Raw genomic sequence first — 26150 nt, 5'->3', positions numbered from 1 at the left:
GAGACGTCGGCCCGTGGCGAGCGCGCTTGTGCGAGAGCTCACAGAGGCACAACACGCATCAAGCCGGCGCAACAACAGACAGGGGAGAAGGGCTGGCCTTTGCAACTAATTGCCTGCTTTACATGCACGTCGCGTCCAGACTCTTTCACCTCTAACTAGTTCATGCCATTTCAAATTACACCCTTGATACAGGGGCAATTTGATAGTAATTGGATTTAATTAGGAAGATACTGGTAGTTTTAATGGTTTCGGGCCTGGTTCTGCAATTCTGTCGATTCCATTGTTTTTGCTCGGCCCTAATAGCTATGCTTTTGAAGCTTATTCCGATGTGAATGGTATTTACAAATTTCCAAGTTGTTTTGATGCGTTCGGTCCGGTGTGGGTGTCCATGCGAAGCTTGGGCTGTTGGGCGTGGTAGTGAAGAAATTTGTATGGAGATGTTTTCCATGTTTTTAAATGATTGCCTAAGGTTGACAATAATTTTCGGGACATTGAAAATCCGTAACTGCAAACTGTACAGACTGTCAATGGCTGAATAGTATTTTGCAACCTTGTCTCTTGAGCCCCGAAGACTAACTTGTTCCCGAGGATGCAGCTATTAAATGAAATGACTCTTTCATAACCTTTCACCTACTTAAGAGCATAACTATGGATGTTTCTAAACATGGAGAGTGTGCTGGGTAGTAGAGGGCCTGCACTTGGGGTGTGGAGAGCCTGTCTTGTTTTGGGAGCTAGGGATGTCCCCTCTCTCACTGGCCATGAGTGACAAGGGAATCCTACTGTGTGAGAGAGGAGCGGATTGGTCACCTAAAGAAGGTTCTGAACTGCAGTTCTGGTTTCGACCTAATGTATTGGCTGCAGAAAGCCAGTCACTGCACCACTGCGTGCAGTGAAAGCTGAAAATTCATCTCTTCAAGCTGTATCTGTAGTCTACCTTCCTCTCTATCTATCTCTATCTATCATATCTATCCCTATTTTCTATTAAAAAGGCACTACATTAGTTTAGCACTTAACTCAGTATCTTCCTGACCTCTTGTAATACTTCTTGCTACCTTCTCTTAGCATAGTGATGCACTTATTTGGAAGTCACTCTGGGTAAGAGCGTCTGCTAAATGACGTAATGTAATGTAACTACAGGCTGCCACCCCTGCTAGATCAAATACCAAGGTCAGACGCTGTGGTTTTATATGGGGCTTTTATATGAGGCTTGCTGCAACGCCCCCCCACTGACTCCCTCCTCTGCTCTATGTTTCCCAGTACAAGAACGCCGGCGTGATCGAGCTGGAAGCCTGCGTCAAGGCGGTGCGCGTGCTGGCCATCCAGAAGAGGGCCATGGAGGCCTCTGAGTTCCTGCAGAACGCCGTCTACATCAACCTGGGCCAGGTAACCCCGACGGCCGGCCACAGCGCCACCTGCAGGCTCCACACAAGAGCTGCGGAACAGTCTGGAAACTCAAAATATCAGAACAACGCCCAAGTCAGTTTTAACAGTGGTTAAGTTTAGAAGTGATGTCTTGTAATGACAACCTGAATGGGTGTTTGAAAATGAAGCCAAGCGCTGTCGCTTTGATGAATACTGAGAATGTGTGGGGTCCCACATTTAGTGTGCTACAGTATGTTCAAACAAAGTGCACCTCTCCACTGAAAAGCTGCCTAGGGCTCTGTTCAGTTACGGATAAAAAGTCAGTAGTTGGGCATATGTAATATAAGCTTGAAATGAATGGCAGGTTTTCAGGTAGAAATAAAACAAGCCAAAGTGAAATATGTAGTTGCGCTCATGAAGCACGCAGTATTTGAAGAAGTCTTGCAGGCTTACTTGATGAATGCATGTTACATCCAGCTGAGCAGTGAAGGAGGGGTCATTCTGCAGATGCCATCAGAGCATGATCCTAAAGATAAAGCATGCTCCCTGGTTATATGTATGTGTATTTAATGTGAGTGTGTGTTTTTGTGTGTTTGTCTGTGTGTGTGTATGAGTGTGAGAGTGTGAGAGTGTGTGTGTGTGTGAGAGAAGTGGCAGCCACTGGCTGGGTAAGCAGGCAGGGGAGTGCTCTGCGCTGTCAGTCCCCTGTGTTGCTGTCCCTGAAGGGCGGCCAAGCTGTGAGACAGAGCTGCTCTGCACCTGTGTGTGGGAGGAGCCATCAGCAGGCCTTAGCCACACACACACACACACACACACACTGCTCACACTGCTCACACACCAGCACACATACACATAAACCAGATAATCTCACGCATATACAGACACAAGCACACACACACACACACACACACACACACACACACACACACACACACACACACACACACACACACTGCTCACACTGCTCACACACCAGCACACAAGCACATAAACCAGATGAACACATGCATACATACACCATAAATACACACACATAGAGACGTATACACTCACAGACACACACTCATACACAGCCTGGAACACGAGTACATGCTTGTCTGTGCTTACCAGTCACAGCCCACACCCAATGCCACAGCTCACATCAAGAGTCTGACCTTCACTTTTGCACTTCTTGCTTGTCTTTTATTGGCTGACTATACAGCTGGGCATTAAAGCAGCTTAGGGCTACAACAGTGGCGCCTCGCTGGGAATCGAACCTTAAACCTTCCAGTCACCAGCCGCACGCCACAGTGCCATCCCTTGTCGTTGACAGGAGCGTACCTTCTTCACTCTCCCAGCACCTGGTGCATTAGCATTTACATTTTGCTAACATTATGAACAAATCGAGAACCACGTCGCCGTGACATCTCGGCCTTGGTTTTGCCCTCAGCTTGCAGTTTAGCCGGCGTGGCGCGCAGCAGATGTACCAACACTTCAGCTGCGTGCCAAACCAGCCGGCCTGGGATGACCCCCGCGGTCTGCGCCCCCCTGCTGACTGCGCAGCGGAAGCCTTTTGTTTTGGTGGGGTGGAGAGCGTGCTGCCTACTGGGCCTCAGTGTGTGCCCCCCTCCAGGATTAATTAGGGAGAGCTGTGTAGGAGAAGCGGGCTGGAAACTGGCAGAGTGGTGGGAATGGAGGCGCTAGGAGAGTTAGCACAATAGCGTTTTTGAAGTGCTCCGTTAATGCGTTTTTTTTTTTTTTTTTTCTTTCTCAGGTGCATTGGCAGGTATCGGTGGGTCTCCGCTGTTTTCGTGGAGAGCCTATTGTAGGTGTAATTAAACCCAAATATTAAACATTCTGCACCCTCCGGATTTGGCTTTTGAAGGCAGGCTTTGAAAAGTTCATCCAAATTTTAATAATGTTTTTTTCATTAATATTGTTTCGTTATTATTTTGCCGAGGCCAGTTTTTTCCGTTTTCACAGCAGAAATGAAATGACAAGTTTAGTGTTGTACTGCATTATTGTAACTTTGATTATTTTTACAACTACCAGTATCTGTGGGCCTTCAACTTGTGATAGACTGAAAATTTTGTCTTAAGACACAATTTTTTGCTGCCTATATATTATATAATTTTACTTTATGTATCACAATGTCTGAAGGCTATGAGGATAGATTGAATTGCTCCTCTAGGTCAAAAGGGAAGAAAAAAATCTAAAAACTAAAAACTACCAGAAGCTGTAGGCGGTAATGGGTTGTCATGTTTTATATGTAGAAATATTAAATTCAAGTCATTTTCAAGCTGGCAAAACAAAGGCCCATCTGTGGGAAGTCTCAGGCGAATTCTTTATGCGAATAATATGCCAATGTTTAGGTGGGAATCGCGTCCTAGTCAAGCAATAGCGCAGCATTTGATTAGCACCAAACTGCTCTTTTAGGAGAAGGTATAATTAAGGCTTTATTAACACAAAAGCTGACGTCCCAGGAACGGCTCGACATTTTGTGATTCCCGTGCTCGCGGCGTGTGCTGTGTGTGTGTACACGCTGTGTGCGCGCGTGCGTGTGTGTAGGTGCACCGGGGGCGCGTGCAGCTGGCTCTGCGGAGTGTGTAATAATGGCCATTACCGCCGCAGACGGCGTTTTGCGCCCGCTAGCTTGAGCGGCCGCACCGATGCTAGCTTAAGGAAAGCTCCCAGCGTCCCAGAGCAGCGAAACTTCCGAAAGACGAATATTATTTTCATTTTTAGCCGTTCTCCTTATCATTATTTTTCTCAGAACAATCTCCCGTGAAGTCTGTAGGGGCCGTGCAGTCGGCTGAGGTGCGCTGCTATGGCTGTTTCTGTGATCGTACACTCTCTGTGTGGGGAGTTATGTCGCCTGAGAGGAATGTGAGATTCAATTCACACAGATAACTATAGTAATTCATATGATAGAATTGCCTCTCCAGGAAGCTGCCTGAATTATCCAAGTTGCTAATATGCTTGTGAATTTACTACTGTAAATAAAAAAATAAAAAATGATTGCAACATGCTGTTGAAAACTGGCTAATCTACATGAGTTGTGCTAAAGATTCAATGTGATAAATGGTTTTATTTGTATTCAGTATCACCAAGGTGAAACATGTATTATTAACTGTATTATTAATAAGACTGTATCCTCCACTGGATGATGAGGTCACATCATTCAGCAGAGATTGCACGTTAATTTCAGACCAAGAGAGAGGAGGGATGTTACATAAAGGCCCAATTAGAGTTAAAAATGTCTGCTCTTTGTGTGATTATTGTCAATATTATGTCATTCAGCTTTACAGATGTGTCTGAGTAAGACATGATTAAGGCCTAGTGATTTTCCTGTAATTTGCGAGTGGTTGTGTGTTGATATGGGAAGCTTCAGAGCTGAAATGCAGGGGAAATTGCAAACAGGGGTGGTTATGGGGGTAAAAAGCAGCCTACTTTCTGAGACAAAGCCTTCACAGATGCTCCAGTTCTGAGCATCACAGCTCCTTATAACTGCTACTAAAAACCACCACAGAGTATTTCGAGAACTGCAGTGTTGTAACTCATATTATGTTCTCCCTGTGTGTGTTTCAGTGCATTACTCAGTAATATTTCAGTGAAAGATGCTGATCATCCAGTTTCATGAAGAATAAGTTATAATTACACAAGTATAATATGAGGAAAAAGGCACACTTTCCCTGTTGCTTCTGCCTTGTCCTCTCGCTTACTGCTTATAAGTTACTGTGCTCTCAGGGCAGCCATTATGAAAGAAATGCTAATTGAAATGTTCCTTTGCTGCCATTACCTTTCCAATTGCTTACAGCACTTTCCAAGTTGGCGGGATGTAACTGCAGAAGTGAGTGTAACTTCTCTTGCATTAGCAATTTCAGAGACGGACTTTTGAGCGCAGGCCGTCATGTGCTTTGCTCCCCCCAGCTGTCCGAAGAGGAGAAGATCCAGCGCTACAGCATCCTGTCCGAGCTCTACGAGCTGATCGGCTTCCACCGCAAGTCCGCCTTCTTCAAGCGCGTGGCGGCCATGCAGTGCGTGGCTCCGACCATCCCCGAGCCCGGCTGGAGAGCCTGTTACAAGCTGCTGCTGGAGACCCTGCCCGGCTACAGCCTGTCCCTGGACCCCAAGGACTTCTGCAAAGGTAACACTCCCCTCCCGAATCGCCTGCGTCAACACCCCACAGTTTACCCATTCCTCACTTAAACCACCTGGGCCCCAAGTTCCAATGACGCTGGAACAAAAAAAGTGCCAGATTTTTAAATATGTCTTAAACGTGTTCTTTTTTTAATCCTTTAATCCTAATGTTGTATGTGCAAATGTACAGCTGGCGGAACATCAACCAATGTCACGTGTCTTTGCTTTGAACCATTTATGGTTCTGTGTCCTTTATTCCTTTTTCAGAACCACATTTTCAGCAATTCAAAAGTCCATTTCATCTTAATAAATATAAATTGTTTAGAAGCAATATGCAGCTATTCATGTAACCCTTTCTTTGATAATGCTTTTCATGCAGAGGCTGGCAGAAATGATTGCTGGAAACGTCCAAGCTCAGCATCTGTGCAGTCTGTTTCTGTGTGCTGGGGTGCTGTGTGATGTTAGATGCACTAGAGGTAGACGCCTAATTGCTTGTGCACCTGGTAATTAACAGGGCCGCCAGCTGTCTCCTTCCAAGCATTCGGCGTCTAAAACAAGTAACGCCGTTCAGCAAACATTTTCAAAGAAAATGGACTAAATGGACATAAGTCTCCATAATGGAGAGCCAGTTTCACATGCGGAATTTGTAGCGCACCGCGTTTTTGTTACTGGATTATGGTTTTGAAGAGGCATCTTCAAGAGTGAGGTGCATCCAGAGCACCACTTCACCCGAAAACCGCGATCGATGCAAAACCCGACCCAGGTTTTCAAACATGCAGAGCGTGGAGTGTGGGGGCCCCGGCAGGCACTCGACCCCCCACTTCACGCAGTCCACTTAACAGCGGGTTCTTAAAAACATCATACGATAAAACAAAGACTGCCGGTTCAAACATCCCCCCCCTTCGTTGCGCTGAGAGGTAGAAACCGGCAGGAGTTTTTCTGCGCCATGGTCCTTGACCTCGTAGCCCACTTCTCAACAGATGGGGCTTTGAGAAGGAGAGAAACGTTTTGGTAGCTGGAATCAAGATTTATAAGCGCTGTCCAGAACGCCGCTTCTATTCTCCGCTCTGCTCCGCGGTGCCGCGGCGTCGGGAAGGGAAGGAATGGAGCCGGGTATCGATTATCCTTTTCTTCTGTCTTCCCCTCCCCACAGAACAAAGCCGAGCGGAGGAGCACCGCTTCTTAGTCTTTAGTGAGGCAATTTACCTTTCCGTCTGCTTCCTCACCTGCTTCCTCAGAGCGGGGCCTGGCCCACACCGGCCTGGTTAGGCTGTGTTCTTTCAGCTCCGAAAGTTTGACTTTATTTATCACCCGAGCAGACAGGCTCACTTCCTGCTCGGCAGAGCTTCACATACTTTTTCTTGTGTTTGTCCCAGCAGAGTGTAAAACTTCTCTGTGGATGAAAGGATACGTAGCTAATATGAAATATTTGTATTTGTTTACCATGAAAGAAGGATGTGTTTGTCCTTGCTATTCAATGCTGGTGCACTTTGAAGACCGTATGTATTGTACGTTGATTCGAGTGTGGCGTTTGCACGCATGTTCGTTCATCTTGAAAGGTGTGGTTCACTCTTGAGGTGTAAAAGGTTGCTTTGCACCAGAGTATGGGCCAGCAAGTGGTGTCTGGGTTCGCACCTACCAGGGAGGGAATCGCGGCGGGGAGGGTGCCCTGGAGGGTCTCTGCTGGTGTGGAAAGCCATTATATCGCCTCACTTTTGGTTGATATTGAGAGTTCCATCTCAGTTAAGCATTTCTAAAATAGGTCTTTCATTTAAGGCACTCTGATGCAGGCTCTCTCTCCAAGCATTGCTGTGCACCGTCAAGCTTTCCTCACTTTAAATAAAGACCAGTTTCCCTATTTTTATATAAGCTAAATTAGTAACAGATCTGCAGTCAGTGTTTCCAGCAAGGAATAAGGCTAAAGATTCAAATGTTTCAGCATGCAGTGCTTTTTCTTGCCGGTGTAATGATGTGATTCTCATGGCAACCTTTATATACCTAACTCTGAAGCATCACCACAGGAGTGCAGTTCTATTTTCAGCAAGGCTATTAATGGGATTCTGACTTGTCGGAGCAAATCCAAACTGTGTGTTAGAGTTATTAAAAGGGAGAAATTAATGTGAAATCCACTTTTGTTACAAATACTCATACTATGCTATACTATATTATACAATACTATAGGCTCTAATTTAATTTGATTGATTTGTGCATTGACTGACAGGTTTGAAGCCATTATCACCCTTGATAAGGGTGATATTTCCTAATAAAATATCTCTAAAAAGATTCCTATTGTCAAAGTGCATCCAGCTGTTCTGGGAAGGTTGACTTTTACACAGTGCTTAGACTTCATTAACACGCTTTTTTCCATCCATCTTCAGTTACAGCTTTCTGTGTTCCAATATCCAGTATTAACAGCATGCAAGCATTAGTATTGGAACTAACATTGCTTGCGTGGTTAGTGATATTTTTTCCTCATCTTTCTCATCTCACTTTCTCACCTGCATGAAGAACCAGCCAAATGAGACATGACACATTATAGGTATCAAGCCGCACGTTAATTCACAAAAGAGAGTGATGATTTTTATCTGAATTGCGACAGAGTGCATTTTTGATTTAATTCACTACAGCTCAGTCTGGCACTTGGATTTGATAACGGTATGATTTGAACAAAATATCTCTGCAAGGTGACAGTAATCTCATTTATTCAAGGACCGTTATAGGTGTTGTAAGTGTAGGTGAGGAAAAACAAATGTCAAAATTAATATTTTCCAGCAGCAATAAATGTATTCCTCAGACAAGCAGACATTGTGCTTTCAGATTGAAATTTGATTACTTTCAGTGGAAAAATACATTTGCATTCGTACTTGTGTAGTGACAGACTTCACTTACATGGGCAGCATTTTAGGACTGTGGCTACTTTGAGTTAATTTGGTGCAAATATATGTACCCTTGCCTCTCATGGGTACAGTGGTTCAGGAGCTGTTATCTTCCTGTGATTTCATGCAGGGCAGTAATGTGGTATAGCTCTAAGGAGCAGGGCTCATAATCACAGGGTTACGGGTTCAATTCCCCACTGGGGCCTACTGTTGTACCCATGGGCAAGGTTCTTAAACCTAATAAAAAAAAAAGCCTCTGTAAATAATCGGTTGAATAAGGATTTAATATTGTAACCTATGTTGCTTCGGATAAGAGCATCTGCTAAATGACAGTAATGTAATTTGCAGAGTGACGATTCAAATTTTGAGAATTAACACTTCAGCTCTGTTAACACTCAGCTATTCATCTGGTACGTAGTGTAGTAATAATTGAGATGTATCATTGTTTTAAACCAAATAACTAAAAGTCGGTTAAAGCCGTCAGTTTCTTAGCTTCGTTTTAGCTTCGTTCCTTCAAGTCACTGTCAAGTCTGTGTCAGATTAGCTTGTTCTATAGCTTGTTGAATGAAGTGTTCACCACAATCTGGTATTTTCACACCATGCGAAAAAATATGCAGCACACAAAAAGCTAGATCCCAGAAGAAAGGCGGTGAATGTTTGAATGTCCACATTAGATAACCGAATTCAGGCTGCGCATACTTGACTATCTCTGACATGCAGTGCTCAACCGAAATCAATTTTACTTCTCCAATGCACTTTGGGCAATCTCGCTTTAGGATGCAGTACATTATATTCTGATCCATGCTGCGATAAGTTGTGTATGAATTTAAAATGGAAAAAACGTGCAGCACTGTGATAAAATTATGTTCCCCTCCCCAGCACAGCTTCATTGGCCTCTCTGGAGCAAAACCCGAATTTTCAGTGATGGTATGAAGCTTTGCTCTGCTCATACCAGTGAAGGGTGTCCTCCCATTTCGAGCCCCTCCTGCGCTGACCTATTTAAAGGGGAGCGAAGTCTGGTTCATGTGAGATGATGGAGCAGATCAATGACATACTGTAGCTGTCGAGAGATAACGGGAACCTATCTGTGGTGTGTCTTCCCCAGAGCCACCACTAGGGAGAATTCTCTCCAGAGTTTGGGCTTCGCACTACGTCACAGTCTCAGAACTGAGAGTCAGGCGGTCAGAGGGAAAGAGTGAGGGAGTGACTGATTTTTATTCCTAAAGCTGCCAGGTGAAGGAAGTATATGAAGACTCAGTGCTCTGGCAGTCGTTGCTTTTGAGATGTGGCTGTTGTGCTCAGTCCCAGCATACATCTGTCCCAGTGATTGTCCCCCCTGTTGTGGCCGTGCTGCTTGATAGCCCTCCTTCTGTCGGAGATGGGGTGAGACTCCATGCTGCGAGGGCCAGGTGGTCCCCCTCTGCTTAGGCCTCCAGTACCACAGATGAATGTGACACCCCCCCACACCACCACCACAGCCCAGAGTGGCCTCAGCCGTGAGTTAATGGAGCCCTGGAGAGCGTCACCCCCATGCTGTGATACCGAAGAAGGAGGAAAATGGGACCCTCAATAGACTGGGCCAGCAGGGATAGCGGTGGTTTGAGAAATCGAGGAGGAAATGGGTTTTTAATCGGCTGGGGAGCGCTCCTACTCCCTCCTAAATTACCAGAGGTGCCGGCTGAGGCTAGACTGTGCCAGCCGCCAGGAGCATCAACCATCAGATAGACAGCTTGTACTCTTATACGCTTTTCCTCCCTCCCTCTCTCTCCCTCTCCCCCTCTCTCTCCTTCTCTCTTGAGAATTCATTATCCACATGAAGGGCAAAAAAAATTAGGGGGTCATTCAGTCAGATGGTTTGTCCTTCGTGTTACTTTTAGTAACAAATTGAAGGAAAGATCAAGTGATTTCGATTCATAAGGTGCATTTTTATTGCAGTTCAGTGATACACTTGCAGTGATTTCTAAGTGAATAAATGGAGTGCACTTCGTTACTGTTATGATGTGCCATAGCAGTCAGGTTTAAAAGTCTTATATGGGATATATTGTACACACATGTTCAGGTGAAGTATTGGAAAATGCACTTCGCTATTTAACCAAAGTACACTAGGCACATTGTGCAGTCTAGCCTCCAAAATGCCTATGCACAGGTTAGCGGCTTGGTGTAGCAAGCATAGTGGAGCCTTTATTTCTTGATGTTCAGCAGATTAAATCACTTCCTCCCAGACTAATATGATGTCATGCTTATGTGTCACGGTGAATTGGTAATGAGCAATGAATAGTTTAAAACGGATCATTAAAAAAACTGAATGTGCAAAATGACTATATATTTTCTTATAAACCACAGTTGATACTTTTCTTTTAATGCTGAGTTCTAACACTATGATGTTATTGATCTCTGTGAATGTGATCAATGAAATCATTTTCGTATGTTTTATACATACTTTTAGGGTACCGTTTCTGGATTCTCTGTTAAAAGGTACTGAGGAGGGTGAAATTACTGGTTTTAGATATCAAAGATGTAAGTTATGTAGAGGGGTTTAAGAAAATATCTTTTGTCTCACCAAAAAGAAGCTCTGCATGTGATCGAGTGTTAAGTTTTTTAAAAAGGGATCACTGAAGTGGATTTCAGGAGCCTTCTTATATTGAGTCCTGTCATCAGAAAATGAGGGATATTTGGTCAATTTTGCACAGACATTAGGAAGATGTTTCACAGTTATTAATGTGCACCAAAGCAAGAAAAGACCCTTGGAGAATTTAAGATTGCACGCTAGATACTCACCAGTCTGGACGTAGGGCGCAATGAGCCCGGATGGGCAAAATGGCCTGTTTTAATCATTAAATATTCTCCCATAATCACTCCACTTAGCAGACGCCTTTGTCTAGTGATATTAGCAGTGCATGTCGCATTAGTAGCCACAGTAACCAGTCAACATCGAGCAACGTGTGAGAAATAGATGGGAGCTGAAAGAAAGTGGAATATGGTAAGTTAAAGCTGAAAAGTGCTAGGCGGTAAGCACAGTTTTGATGCTGGTGGGAGGTTCCTCCCGACACAGAGAAGCAAGCAGAGCAAGAGATTAAGATCCCAAAATTAGAGAAGTGGCGGTCTGAGCAGACTCTGCAAAATATACTGAGCACTACCACAGCTTTCTATATTACAGCATGCTTTGGTAGCGCGTTAGCTCGTTAGCTCTCATATGCCCATCAAGCACATTTTTAACATGCAGTTCTTGGGGGGGGGGGGGGGAGGAGAGAGATTAGCATCAGACATCTTGTACAAGGACTCTGTGTCTTTTAGTTGGCCAGAAGGTGCAGTGTCTTTGATTCAGGCAATGTGTGACGGGGTGATAGCTCTGCGGTGGCGCTGGTGTCATTATCTTGGTGGTGTGCTAATTGGATTGCCAGACACATGTTTTTTTTTTTTTTTTTTGTGTGAGGAGAGCTGCAGCCCAGAGCCCGCCCTCTCCGATCCCCTCCCCCAGTCAGATAAGGCCTCGTTTCATGTTCAGTCACAGGAACCAGGTGGAATGGTGGCTATTTTTAGAGCGCTTTATTGGGTGCACTTTCAGAAAAGCTTAAGGATTTGCATGTATTTCTTTTTCTCTTTTTTTTTTGACAAGAAAAGACGCGTTTCCAGAAAAAAGGAGGGCTAACACGAGGCTGCGAAATGCTGAAGTCAGGAATGAAATTGCGCGCTCGCTGGATCGGTTTGGGTCGAGGAACAGCGGCTCACTTTAAACTGGCAGCGTTACCCAAGCGCAACTCAGGCGGTTTTATCACCGCGAACCAGAAATGACAGACAATGGCGTAGCTGCGAAGAGAACAGTAACCCCACAGTAGCAAGCTGGGACTTCACAGGCAGACTGTAGCATTCTGTAGCCTGTCTTTAAGCTGTGGACTGTGCAATGTTGCTGCTGAGATGGAGGAAGCTGTAGGAAAAAAAGAAAAGTTTCTCGCTTATCAGGATAATTATTAGACATTTTTGTCTTTCTAGTGGGGTATCTAATACCTTTAAACATCAGAACCTGCTTGAAATTTGAAAAGCGTTAGCACAGTGGACAAACTTTGAATGGGTTTTGTTTTGCACTACATCCAGATCATTATTGATTGCCTAAGACTGTACCTACTTGGGTTGGAATTAAAGAGAATTAATTAAAGAAAGGTTGTGGGCTTATTGGAGTTTTAGGCCAAAGTTTGTATGGCCCCATTTCCTGAGCCTAACAACATGAAGCGGTTAATTCTGCAACAAATCGCCCTTTTATGGCTTGTCACAAGGAGAGCATGTGTGAGGTCAGTGCTGAATTGAGCACATGATGAAGATATTATTCCGGTATGTTATAGTGTTGTGCATGTTATTCAATACTCTGAGGTTTTTCCCCCACAACATGTTATGTTGTTGTAAATATTCATGAGACACCAACACATGCTACATCTTAAATCCAGCTTCCACCCCCCCCCCCCCCCACCCCCCAGACGGATTAAGAAATGTGGTCCATGTATATCCTGACGTGCAACAAAGGTCCATAGAAGCGGTCTTCCAAATGAAGAATATTTATTAGGCTTCTTTGGGGTGCTGAGTGCATGCCACCATATGTGTCTTGCATAAAGCGAGCTGCATTTCAGAGCTCTGGAAATTTACCTCATAAATGCGAGGCGTGCACTTAGCGTAGCCGGCGGTGCTTTCAGCAGAATGCAGAGCGCATAATCGACTGCTCGATTTAAGCACGCTCATCCCGGCGACGCGCTCACGCGTGAAAAATGACACATGTCTCCGGAAGACACTCTAACCCATCGGAAGCGGTCGATAAATCTCCCGCAAGTTTATTCCGAGCTCTTCAACCTTACTCTCTCAGTAGTTTCTCCCAAGCTGTCATTTTTAATAGGTCTGGTTCTCCATCTGTTGCTAGTGAACGCTTATGAGTTCTTCTCAGGGCGTTTTTTTTTTTATTTTTTATGTGGAACCTGTAATGTAGGAAATTGAGGTATTCCAATAAGGTTTTTATTGCACGCTCTTCCTGAGATTTATGCAAGATGTCAGGGGCTAAGTGCGCAAGGCCTCTGCACCTGCTTGTGAACATGGCTGAGCAAATGCAGGGCCAGGTGAGTGCACATCTGACATAGGGGCTTGGAGTCACAGGGATTAGCCTCCTCCGGAATGAAGGAGCAGCTTCGCTAAACACAGATGGAAGGGAAGAACCGGGCGAGCCTCTCGCTCCCGGAGCCTGGAGACCGGCGTGCTCTCTCGAAAGGGAAGCCGAGGTCTCGAAATTTAAAGAAAACAAATGTCTGCCCGGCGCTGCCTCCGAACCTGCGAGGGGGCGGGGGGGGGGGGGGGGGCTGACAGATGCTGCGCACTCCTTGCCAAAAGCCGCAGTGGAGGGAGAGAGATTGTCTGCTCGGAGCGCGGGGGTAAACAGTCTCCGACACGAAGCAGCCTCTCCGATCGTCCATCACGGTGTACTTTGAAAGCGTCGCGTCTGTCAGCGTGATGGACGGCGTTAATTTGCGTCCTTCAGTGCTCGGAATTTTGGGCGACTAACAGAACATTGCTGCAAAACACAGTACTGATTACCCATGTAGAAAGTGTTTTTTTTTTTTTTTTTGGTGGCGGTGTTGCTGGTGAAGATGATGCAAACCAGAGCTAATACAATTAAAGTTTAACTAGTGGCCCAGGTGTGAAGTGTGGTTCCTTGTGGGCCCTTTGGCTTTTGAGAAGTGATCAAATAAATTTACCTCTGTAATACATGCTGTTATTTCTGATTCTTCATGGCTTCTCTGATTGCGGATGTATTGATATATCTGTGGATCTGCAGTACTCATTTTTCAGTATTGTTTTATTTGTTTAATAAATTGATCATGAGGGTACTGCTGATGATCTCTGTAAATGTTAGGTTTAATAGCAGTGTGCATCTTAAGAATGTGTCTGTATACACATATACATGCTACTTATTCATACAGAGGTTTATGAATAGGAAAATGTTTGACCCCCATGAAAAGTAGTTGAAGTAAACACTTGGTGTGTGTGTGAGGTCGGGGTGTCTGAGATACGCGCGCCTGTGCGTGTGTGTGTGTGTGTGTGACATGATCATGTGTAAGAGAGGTGTGCATGTATATGTGTGTGTATGTGAGTGCACGAGTTTATGTGAAGTATGTTTTTGTGCATGTGAGCTGATCGTGTGTTAGATATATGCCGGTATGTGTACATGCGTATGAGTCTGTGTGCGATTTGCATGTGTATGTGTGTATGGAGGGTATCACCACACTAACCCCCGCTCTCTCTCTCTCCCCCCCCCCGTCTCTCGCAGGTACCCACCGCGGCTGGGCGGCGGTGCAGATGCGCCTCCTCCACGAGCTGGTGTACGCCTCGCGCCGCATGGGCAACCCTGGCCTGTCCGTGCGCCACCTGTCCTTCCTCCTGCAGACCATGCTGGACTTCCTGTCCGACCAAGGTCAGCCCCCGCTGTCACGCGCCCCTGTCACGACCAGCCAGCGTCTTCTTGAGGACATCCTACATGCCTGTCCTCAAAACGAGCCCTAGATGCTGCCGGCCTCCATAGATTGCTACGCTAGAATAGCACCGTATCGCTCTGCGGAGCCCCTTACACAAGACACATACGTGACAAAACAGCCCTGTGGGGACATCAGTGTTACAAATGGGGCGGAAACCCACACAGCTGCAAACCCTCATGAGCAAAGGGGTCTCGATCCATTAAGCAAAGGAAAGATTAAAGCTGGTTATAGATCTGTATAACAAATACAGTAGCAGGTAGCATCAGCCTGAGTGGCGGTACTATACACACGCAGCCCCTGTATCTGATTCAGCCTCCCTCCTCTCATGGTTTATCGCCACTTCAAGCGCACAGCATGCATTAGACGGTGCTCGGAGCTGTTTGGCGAGCGTGGTGTTCAGTCCACCGGCGAAGCTTATCGCTGCCGCTTCGTCTGTTAGCACACGGCGGCCTCCTGCGGTGGGGGGGGCTGGGGGGGAAAGGAACGGTCACCTGCAGGGGACCAGCGCTTTGCCCGTGCGCCAATCCCAGCGCCGTGATTGATGTGAACGAATTATATCCTGGCTCATTGTGGGGATCCCAATTTGTGGGGGTGAACAGGTAAATGGGGTTGGGGAATACTGAGCGAGTGAGTGAGTGAGTGAGTGTTTGTGTGGTAGAAAGCTGGAGATTCTGTTCAGGCTTCAGGGAAGAGGATGCCAGTGTAGTATCGTCATACCTATACCGTCCCACCTTAAGAAGAGCATGGCACCCCAGGTAGTAATCGCTGCCTTTGAACAGTAGGAGGTGGACATGAGCCTCACCTTACACAGTGTGTTTGAATGAAATCTTGGCTTAATTTTAAACAGCATTGCATCTCTGTTGCCTGCTGGCACAGTAGCATGGGCTTATGAACAGTAAGACTGGTTTACCTCCTGGTTTTTTTTTTATGTTCCTTTAAGTATCGTTACATTTCAGCATGAGACAACAACGTCACAGCTGTGATGAAATGTACTGATAATGTAAATTAAATGGGTTAATGAACGGAAGAATGGAAACTCATAATGTCTGATAGCCATGCCCACCTCTAAACAATAGAGCCAGGTCAGTTGGGTATCAGATTTACATTTACATTTATTCATTTAGCAGACGCTTTTATCCAAAGCGACGTACAAAAGTGCATACAGTGGGCAAACAGGCACAAGGGCAAGATGTGTACAGGTCATACAATGCAGATAGTGCTGAAGCTGAGCACAAGGTCGGTGTAGCAAGACAGAGCTAATCTGATCTAAGGATACATATATCAAATACAGTCACTGGGACAATAAAGTGCTGCTATACTACCTAGGCAAAAGCGTGCTACAAAGGTAAGAGATAGAGCTACAAGTACAAGCCAAGAATCTTAGATTAACAAGGTCAAAATGGCAAGGGTATCAGTCAGATGTTATGGGATTCCATTCTTTGAAGAAGCTCAGGGAGGTAAAATAGATTCAGACACATGTATGGTTCATTTTTTTTCCCCCCAATGGCAATCCTCATATTTAACCCTGGGCTAAAAATGTAACACTGTCTGTGTTTACATCTCGCACTGAGAAGTGTGCACGGGCCACCAGTTGATATTGTGTTGCCACAGGAATAGAGGTGCTTCCTGTAATGGGAATTGTAGTTTTATTATGTGCTGACACATGGCAGTATAAATATTGATACGCTCAATGAGTCGTGTAATAAGTGTTTCACTGCTCATGCATTGATATTTCATGATTTAACTTGCTTCGGTCAGACCAGCATCAGATTAATGCTAGATTAATCAGATCAGATTAATCAGATGTAGAAAGTCTGTATGTGGCTGAAAACGTACTTTCCGCTGATAGCATAATGGAGGTGCATGTAGCCCTCCGCCGAAGAGAGCGAGAGAGCGCCAATGGTGTGAAATATTCATCAGCGCTAGCGGGAGCCGCGCACGGCCGGCCGCTCGTCCGGGCACGCAGGGGCCTCCTCTCAGAGCTGCCCGCGGAAACGCCGGCCGCGCTTCACCTGCAGTTAAACCGGCACCTGACAGCTCGCTCCCACCCGAGAGCGACGAGTCGAGCGACGAGCCGGGCGGCGTCAGCGTCATTATCTCCGGAAAGCAGGGGACCGGCTCGCCCGCGCCCGGAATGCGTAATGACAGGGGCGCGAGCTGCGGGCGCTGCTCTCGTTTCGCATGCAGGGCCGTCTGTTTTACATCCCACATTTACATTTACAAGCCGAGAGAGCGCGCCGCGGTGCTAGTCCTGTCCCGCACCTTAGCAGCGTATGAGATTTCAGCTATGCTGTACCTGTCTGCTTACAAGGACCACATGACCATTTACAGACATGTTTTGCAGCGGAGTCATCTGCTTGGCCATCCCGCCCCACCCGTCGGAATGGTACTGCTGTTGCTTTCTTTCTCCGCCAGCAGGTGGCGCTATGTAAATTGCACTTCGTGGTGCCACACTCTCACACTCGCACGCTTGGTCTCTGTCACAGCTCCTCCTCTGGCGGCTGCCCGGCCTGCTGCTAATCCCATTCGCTGGCGTGGCGATAGGGTGGCACTGGGAAGCGGCTGGCCTCGGGAAGCCCTGGAGGGGGGCACATGGGGTGGCGGATGATTCCGGGCCAGCAGCCCGGGAGTGTGTGGGGTCAGGGTGCTCATGGATGCCTGTCTCCGCCTCTTGGTGCTGCTTGCTGGATTCGACCTGCTGCACATTGTCTCTTGTGATTATGCTGTGCCAGGGTCTATTCGCCATAAAGTGTTCCCAGTTAAAGGGAGGCAAGAATGTCTAACCAGACAGCAATAGCATTAAATAGGCTACACACTTAGACTTAGAGGGATCTGACACTTAGTTAGTGGCTTGTTGTTTGCCCATAAAATATTTTCTGCATCTGTCAGAAAGCACTATGGGTAAAGTGAAGCTTCCCTCTGTTAGCCGTGATAGTTCCCTCCTTCCTCTATGACACTGACAGCCATTTTGCTCCAGAATGCTTAAGGCACAGTATTGGTTGAGCTGGAGGCGCAAGGGAGAAGCACATGTTGGTTCTCAAACTGGGGATGGTGGTCATGCACAAGCACAACTACTGCTTTGCATGGTCATAGAATCAATAGGTTTAATTTGTTCAGCAAGAACAAGAGACATCCGTGCAATATGGATTAGCATGGAGTGGAACAAGTGAGATCGGTACAATATGGTTAAGCATGGATGTGAAAAGGCATTCGGATTGTAACTGATTATAGCAAAAAACAGTATGATATATTGTGATAGGTTTTTTTTATACACCAATCCAAGACATGCAAACATAAGACAATTTAAGTAGTTATGTGGGCATAATTAATAGCAAAAATTAAAAGATGTTGCAGCGTAGCTGGGAAGCAACAAAAATGTTGTTAAAATGGAACAAAACTCAGTTAATCTTCGATAGCAGAAGTATTTTAACACCCTCCTGGTCCCTGGTCAGGGCAGCCTTCCCAACGAGGCCATTTTAAACACCGATATTTAAGTCCCACAGCTAATGCTGTTTGTGCTGTATGCCTTTCTCATTGCTCATTTTGTCCTCAATGCCCTTTAACTAGTAATTACTGTGCTGCTGACTTGCAAGCACCATTTAGAGTTATGCTGTATAAATACTTAGCTCTTGCATGGATATTATGATGTAAAGGGGTATTAGGCTGGCATAGTGGTGAGGAGCAGAATTGCCAGTTTGAATCCCAGGTGGGCCACTGCTGTTGTACTGCTGGGAAAGGTACTTAGCCTGTATTGCCTCAGTAAATACTCAGCTGTTTAAATGGATCACTTGTAAGAATTGAAAGCTATGTAAGTGGCTCTCAGTGAGAGTGTCTGCTAAGCAAATGTATTGCAATGTAAGATAATGGAAGCTTGGGCCTGAATCGAATCAAAACTTGTACTTAAATTTGATCCACAGTTGAATGCAGGTGCTTTATAACACGGGTGGGTGAATTCACTGGTCCATATTAACAAAAAATTGTATTGGAAATGGTAACACTTCCATTCAGCTAGTCAATCACAGTTGATTGAAATGTTGATTGAATTGGTGCCCTGCTCTTAAGATGTTAATATTTTAGCTTTGTTTGCTGTACATAAGTCCTTTTTAAAATACTGGACAGGATTTATACGGGATATATTTCCTAGTTTAGTTTAGTGTATGAGATGTGTCCATCTGTACGCAGGGCTAGTATAATACTGTAGCTAGGAGTTGGCAGCTCCACAGCTTGCCTTGTGATAGCAGTTCAGGGTAGTCATTTCTTCGGTACCGCTGTAACGGGTCTCCTGGAGGTGTCGCTGAAGGACTGCCTAACTTTTTTTCAGACTCCTGGGGAATAAAAATGATGGAGTTATCAAGTTCGCACGACGGGGGGGAAAAAAGGCCCAAAAGCTCACTAACAAACAAAAATGTTAAAGGATGATCATAAATCATGTGGCAGCACGCGAGAGTGTTGAAACTGAGCGCGCTCTGAAAAGCTGGAGCTCTACCTTTGAGCTCGGGGTTGATCATTAGTCCCCCCGTTTAAGGTCACACTTTTTTTTCGCTCCCGGGGAAGGTAGAGCTTTGAATTTGGGGCAGGCTCCTTTCAAAGACCCGTCTGCGGCAGCACCTTTCAAGTCCCCACCGTGACATTCAAATCGCCGCTCAAATGTTTTATTTAAGTTTGCCTCGGCGGCGCCGCGGCCCTTGATGATAGGGCTTAGCGTCACCTCGGGTCCAGGGAAGGTGATCGCGGCAAGCTAATTGCCACCGAGTCACGCTGGCTTGTCCTCATGTGGCACTGGCACTGCCACCTGGTGCGGCGGCACTAGGGGACGGGAGCAATCATTCCTTCCGTCTTACACTTGGCACTCTTTCAAGTGGACACGTCCGACGCGCACCGAAATCTCTGAAACAAGCCACGCCCGCGTTTAAGGTCTTCTTTTGGCTTAGTGCGGTGTGTCATTAGCCATTATGGAATCATTCCTTGATCATCCTTTTTTTTTTGTTTGGTATCTGTTATACAGTTTTATAATTTTTTGCATATCAGTTATCATATTTTTTCAGCAATCAGTATTTAGTTTTCACTCATTCACTCGGGTCGTTTTGCACGGTGTTCTGCGCAGAGTACATCATGATAAGCCAACAGATTGTCTCTCAGCCAGTGAACCGCATTCTACATTATATTCACCCCTTTAATGGCTTTGATCACAGCTGTCAGACTCTGTACATGACAGAGCAAAGGTGAGCCCGTGTCACAAAATTGATTTAGAATGTTTTGTTCATTATATTTATTACATCACATTTTAGTAGTGTTGATTAAAGTTAATTAATTACAGGAATATGGGAGGAACCCTGCGTGAACAGTGAGCATTGAAACATATGTCAGAAACCACAGGATGGTAACCGAGATATTGGTTTTGTTTTCATGAATGGACGTTCATACATTATGTTTACCCAGATGCATCTCTTCAGGTATCTGATACAGGTTTTTTGTGTCTTGAATTGGTTCCATTAACTCAGAGTGTATGAGTCTACTCGGTGTCCCCTGGTTCTCCACAGTGCTCCAAGTGGGGCTGTGAGGATTATTCATACCTCTTAAGTTTAGTTAAGGAGGACTGCAATTGAAATATCAGGTTCATTCACTCAGGATCTGAACTAGCGCTGATGTTGATGTTGTACTCTTGAGTGCTTACCTGGACTTGCTTCAGTGGCTACCCCATTGTATAAATATAAATAAGAGAACACATGAGATGCATATGTAGGAACCTATTCAAGGTGCTTCACCTGACTTGCTCCAGCATTACTATCTCAGAGTGAAAAGGGATAATATGCAAGAAAGGTGTACGTAGGAATCTATTCACGTTGGCCTGGGTAAGTGTGCATGCTGAGCGCGTGAACAGTGATGCTAATTACTGCCCCGTGTAATATTACAGCTATGTTTCACGCAGTCTCTCAGGCAATGCCGGGCAACAGTCTGAGAGCCCACCACAGCTTTGGGCATCGCTGTAGGCAGTCTTACAAAAATGAAGGTGTTTCCACCGAAAGAGCACGCAGTCTCTAAGAGAATCTGAGAGATTCCCCTTTAGGAACGCAGAAAAAAAGACCTCTGTCCTACAGGATGCAGATATAAAGCTCTCCTGAAAGTTAACACGGAATAACCCCGCAGCTAAGGCAGGAAAAGAAAAACAAAAATAAGCCCAGGGTGACGAACAGAACTGTGTGTAGCGAGTCGCTGCGCGTCGTCACCGGTGACGGAGGTGCAGCTGACCTCAGAATGCGTCGGATGCGAATTGTTCCACGGTATCTCATTTACATCTGTGTTTGCACGGCGGCGCCATGAATATGAATATGGCTTTTAATAGATCCCTCATTTGTTTTGCAATAAGGAAGGCACTATGAGCTGGCATGTCGTTTGGCAAATCATTTGCACTTAAAAACCCCGGTGACTGAGTCATGCAACTCCTCTCAATGGGAAAGAGCCAAGACGTGCCACAATGCGGTACTTTACGAACAGAGAGTCCCTGTCTGCACACTCCAAATATAAATCCGCGTTATGGCAACATGACAGGGAATAACTCCGTGTAACTCGCTGTAGGAGAAGTAAAAAAAAAAAAAGCGACATGTATAACAGGGAAACTATCAGATTGGTGTGTGATATTTTTCCACATCATTAGTCAGGGTTGCATTTGCTCTGCAAAATATCTTCGCTGTGAATTATTCCACAAAGGCTCATTTACATACCTGCTTGATTCTGCTTATGCGTCTTAGGAATAGGTTCTCCTTTGTTTCATGATACGGTCTGTGACTTTGAAACTGTAACAGAATGCCAAGAAAGACCCTTTGATATCCGTCCTCATAGAGTCGCATTACGGCTTGGTGCACGTTTTGCATTTATAAACAATAGCCATCGAGTCTCACAGCTCCTCTCGTGGAAGAAACCACGATGTGATGTTTTTACGAGCAGGAAGGTCCTGTCCTGACCGTGGAGAGAGGTGACTGAGGGCCCCGCTCGACCTCTGAGGCAACCCCACACGCCTGCGGCTTTAAATGAGCTTTTTACAAGCGCCTTGTCTTTTGTGTTCTCCAGACATCTCCAAACCAAGTGCAAACTTTTGCTGTTTGCCCTTGGCCGTTCCCTTTGACTTAGTGTTTCCCCCAGATTTCTCAGAATACTTTAAACTGTTGGTTGGCCATGTGTGTTGCTCTGAAAGCCGAATGTCACAGTGGAAAGAGACAGGTTAGCGTGATCAGATCGGCGCATCTGTGACGACACTCCCCCTCCCCTCCCCCCACCCCAAATTTAAACAGAACGCAAAATCCTGTCACAGAAACTCAGGGCAAGGCAACCGACAGCTCAAAAAATAACCCGCATTAGGAAGCCTGCCAGAGGAGTTGGCATGGAAACAGAACTTCCTTCGGCCCTGGACGCGGGGCGTGGTGGCCTTGCCGTTGCTGAGGCGCTCCGGTGTACGAGGGCGGGTTTGCGCAGGGCCTGGTGGCATCATGGCGTCACGGCTGTCACACGGTGTCCGTGTGACAGCTTCCGCTGGCAGGTAGACCCAGGTGTTCCAAGGCATGCCCGATCAGGGGCTCATAAACTCACTGGCTGCCAGCGCTGCCGGCTGTCTGCAGTACTAAACCCAGTCTAACAGAGACAGGCTTTCACTCTGCCTTAGCAAGCCAGCATACCCGTAACATCAGCTCAGCAGGCCTGCAGCTGCCTCCCCAGGGCCAACCTGTGTGGGGGAGAATAGCAAATAGGGCCAACAGTACCTTTTAGTATTTGCACTCTCTCTTTTGAGTGCGTGTTTATGTATACATTGCCAGTCAAAAGCTCGGCACACTTTTCTTTATGCAGCGACAAAAAAGCGTTATGAACAAATCAAAGCTATTTTATATTTTAGGTTCTTCAAAATAGCCAAAACTTTTTTTTAATTAAATTTCTTTTTTTTGGAAAGAAATTCATACATAGACATTTGTAAGATTTGTATTTGTCTAAGAAATAAAGCAGAAGTCTTAAGATCAAAATGTCTTTGAATGCATATGTCCAAACTTCTGACTGGCACTGTGCATTTAATCCACATATGAAAGTGGATAGAATATTCAGCTGTGTGGAATGGGTGTGCTTGGTTTTTGTGAAAAGTCTGTTACACAGGTGGTGTTAGGCAGAGCAGGTTAAGGAGAAGGTGAGCCCTGCATGGCTTGTCCAGGTGTCTGCGTGTTTCCAGGGTAGCAGTGAGAGTGGAGGGGTGGGTATTCCAGCAGGTTCCGCCCGTGTTGTTAACCCCGGCACCACGGCCATGACCTCTCTCATTTTTTCGGTTACTGCCAGAACATGCCTGACTGAGATGCCGGTTGTCGGTCATCAGCCTCCCTCCCTCTTAAAGTTTAAACCAGCTTTCAGCTGCATGTGGACTACAGAGCCATACTGGATCCTGTGTCCGCAGCTTGTTTTTTTTTTCTTACGGCTGTCTACTTCTGTTTCCAAACTGCTAAAATAAATGATTCATAATTCATTTGACATTTATTCCTGTTTGTATTCTGTCAGCAGTTTCCACATCAGGCCGTGCCTGGCAGTTCATCTTGCCTGACAGTCACCGGCGTTCAGGCCGATTTTATTTGCTTTATTGCGCCGTTAATGTTACAAACACATTCACCCCCCCCGATCCCTCCCGGGGCTTAGGTGAAGACACACAGCAAAGCCCAGGCACTATGTTAACTCCAGAAAGGGGGTTCAGAGGGCTGGACCTGAGACTGATAAAGGTCCTGACCCTCTTTTACTGTTTCTAACATGTCCATTTCAGTAAGTATCCTCAGTCAGCAACTGGCTCCTAATTGTAATAATGTGTGTTGTTGCATTGCCTTTGTGAACTTCATGTAAACTCTCTCTCAGTTGGGTTTTGTTCACTTGGGAAAAACAGGGTAAAAACGGCAGACATCAAATTGGCTGTAAAATTGACAAACCATTGAACTGTGTACAAATGTACAGCTGAACATATTGTTTAAAAAATGTAACATTACTTTTAAAATGGATAGGACTGAACTAGTGATCAAAGAGCACACAGACTGTAGTCTGCAGTTTGCATGGGAGACATACTACCGAAACCACATCTTACAGTATTTAGGGTTATCTTACGGTAAATAAATAATGTTTAAAGTACTTATATATTGTAAGATTTAATGCTATCTTAAAGTATTTAAAAGGGGACAAATGACTGATTTCTTTTATCGTATTAGTCTTCAGTAAATCGTCCAATGAAAACCTGTCTAAACACAAAGCTGTATTTCACCAGCTTTGTCATGAGTCACCCTCATTTTTCCACCAAAGGACATATGTGAACAGGCCGTAATCATGGTATTTCAGTGTTTTTTTAGTCCCTCCCCTTGTCAGAATTGGCGAACTCGCCACAGAGGTACCTGTCTGGAGCGAGAGGCACGCGCACAGAACCTCGCCACCTTCGGAGGGCCGGCTGCTCCCCCCGGAGGGCTTGAGCAGCCGGAGGAGAGAGCTCGGGCGTTCTGCTTCGCCGGACCGCGTAATGAAGTCGTCCTCTCGCGACCCCCTGCCCCCGCCAGCTCGCCGAGGATGGCGAGAGGTGAATCCAGCACCAGCGCACACAGGTTCAACATTCAGTAAGCCAGGCCTGGACCGACCTTTCCTTCCTGCGTCCCGGAAAGCGCCTTTCTGGGTTATATTGCGGCCGGCTGTTACCGTGGAGTGGATGCGTCCCCATTGGTCCGGAGTTCAGTGGAAATCTCGAATGAAATTTCCAGTCTTTTTTAGGATGAAGGGACTCCTAAATGTGTTGACTGACCTGCACAAATTGGGGGAAATCTGTTGCAAAACTTCATATTGAAATGTGCCAGGTGTACGGGCCTGATTGGCCTTAGCTTGTAGATAGTGTGCAAGAAAAGTTGTGTGTTCTGTCAATGGAGTTCTGGCTGTCAGGAGTACAGCAAAGTGCTGCGCTTAGCAACTTCATCCCTGAGTTTGGGAAAGTTCAGACTGTACACAGTTGCCTGAAGAGGAGCAGCAGTGTGGCCGTTGTGGTCAGGCACAGGGCTCATAACCTAAAGTTTGCCGGTGCAATTCCCAGGTGGGCCACTGCTGTTGTATGTGTAAAAATTAGATACGTGTAAGTCTCTTTGGATAAGTGTTTCCTGAGCAAGGCTACTTCTAATATTTATCTCAGCAGCAGGACTGTATCGGGCGACTGGCTGACTGTTGCCCGTCATGTAATGACATCCCAAGCGCTTTATGCAGTTGTACCGCTAAACCCGTCTGCCTGGTAGTTTGAATAACCCACCCTGCCTGACAGACAGTACCCCCCAGATCTACCTCCTCAGTGCACGCTGTGTCCGGATTTGGAGGCGTGAGATCGCTCCCCTTCGCCCGGAAGCCCCTTTGTTACCGTGCTCACTAAATCTCCTCTGGGCCAGAATTGGAAATGCCAGGGTTCATTTATTCAGCCGCGCCTGTGTACTGCGGTGGCTCATTACTCAGCTCACAAAAAAAAGAAAGAAAGAAAAGGCTCACCTTCCCCCTCCGTGGTAAAGTGGAGGTAGCATTTATTTATAGTTTGCCATTTGTCAGCGTCCATTGTGGCTACAGACCTCGGGATAGTTAGGCACACAGCTTCGGGTAGCTGGGTTTAAAACATAACACGGGCTGCAGCAATCAGTTGCCTACCTAAGCAGAAAGTCACTTAAAACCTGAGGGATATGGAAATCCATTGACTTGTTGTGCTTTCTCAGATGGTTAGAGTTCTTCAATTTTCATATTAGACAAGTTAGCATTTGTTAGGATTTCTGTCACCATCTTCCATAGTAACAGCTACAGCTAGGAGTGTGTGATTTTAGCCATTACTTTTTATCCTGAAATTCATTTACATTTACATTTATTCATTTAGCAGACGCTTTTATCCGAAGCGACTTACATAGGTTACAGTTCTTTACAATGTTATCCATTTATACAGCTGGATATTTTACTGAGGCAATTGTGGGTTAAGTACCTTGCCCAAGGGTACAGCAGCAGTGTCCCAGCGGGGATCGAACCGGCAACCTTTCGGTTACGAGTCCTGCTCCTTAACCACTATGCTACACTGCCGCCGCAGGAACGACACACTATTTTCACGTGCTTTTGGTTAGTGTCTGAAGGTGTCTCCAGAGCAGTGAGCCTGTGGGGCGACGCTCATTGCATAACCACGGAGCAGTCAGTGTTGATGGCCATCAAAAATCACTTGAAGTATTTTCATTAAACATGGCTCTATTGGTAACAATAAAATGAAATTGAATAGATCAAGGAC

At 45.8% G+C, this 26150-nt stretch overlaps 1 protein-coding gene across 1 annotated transcript in view; it reads left to right on the top strand.

Annotated features, from left to right (window-relative positions):
• trappc9 (trafficking protein particle complex 9) overlaps positions 1-26150 on the top strand; it is a 267915-nt gene that overhangs the window by 17111 nt on the left and 224654 nt on the right. Inside the window, exons 7-9 of the mRNA XM_036555457.1 lie at positions 1258-1383; positions 5272-5488; positions 14659-14802. Of these exons, the coding sequence (XP_036411350.1) occupies positions 1258-1383; positions 5272-5488; positions 14659-14802 (487 nt within the window). The remainder of the gene's footprint in view (positions 1-1257; positions 1384-5271; positions 5489-14658; positions 14803-26150) is intronic.

This window comes from Megalops cyprinoides, chromosome 21 (genome assembly GCF_013368585.1).
Source record: "Megalops cyprinoides isolate fMegCyp1 chromosome 21, fMegCyp1.pri, whole genome shotgun sequence".
Classification (NCBI taxonomy): domain Eukaryota; kingdom Metazoa; phylum Chordata; class Actinopteri; order Elopiformes; family Megalopidae; genus Megalops; species Megalops cyprinoides.
This window is presented reverse-complemented; position numbering and strand designations above follow the sequence as displayed.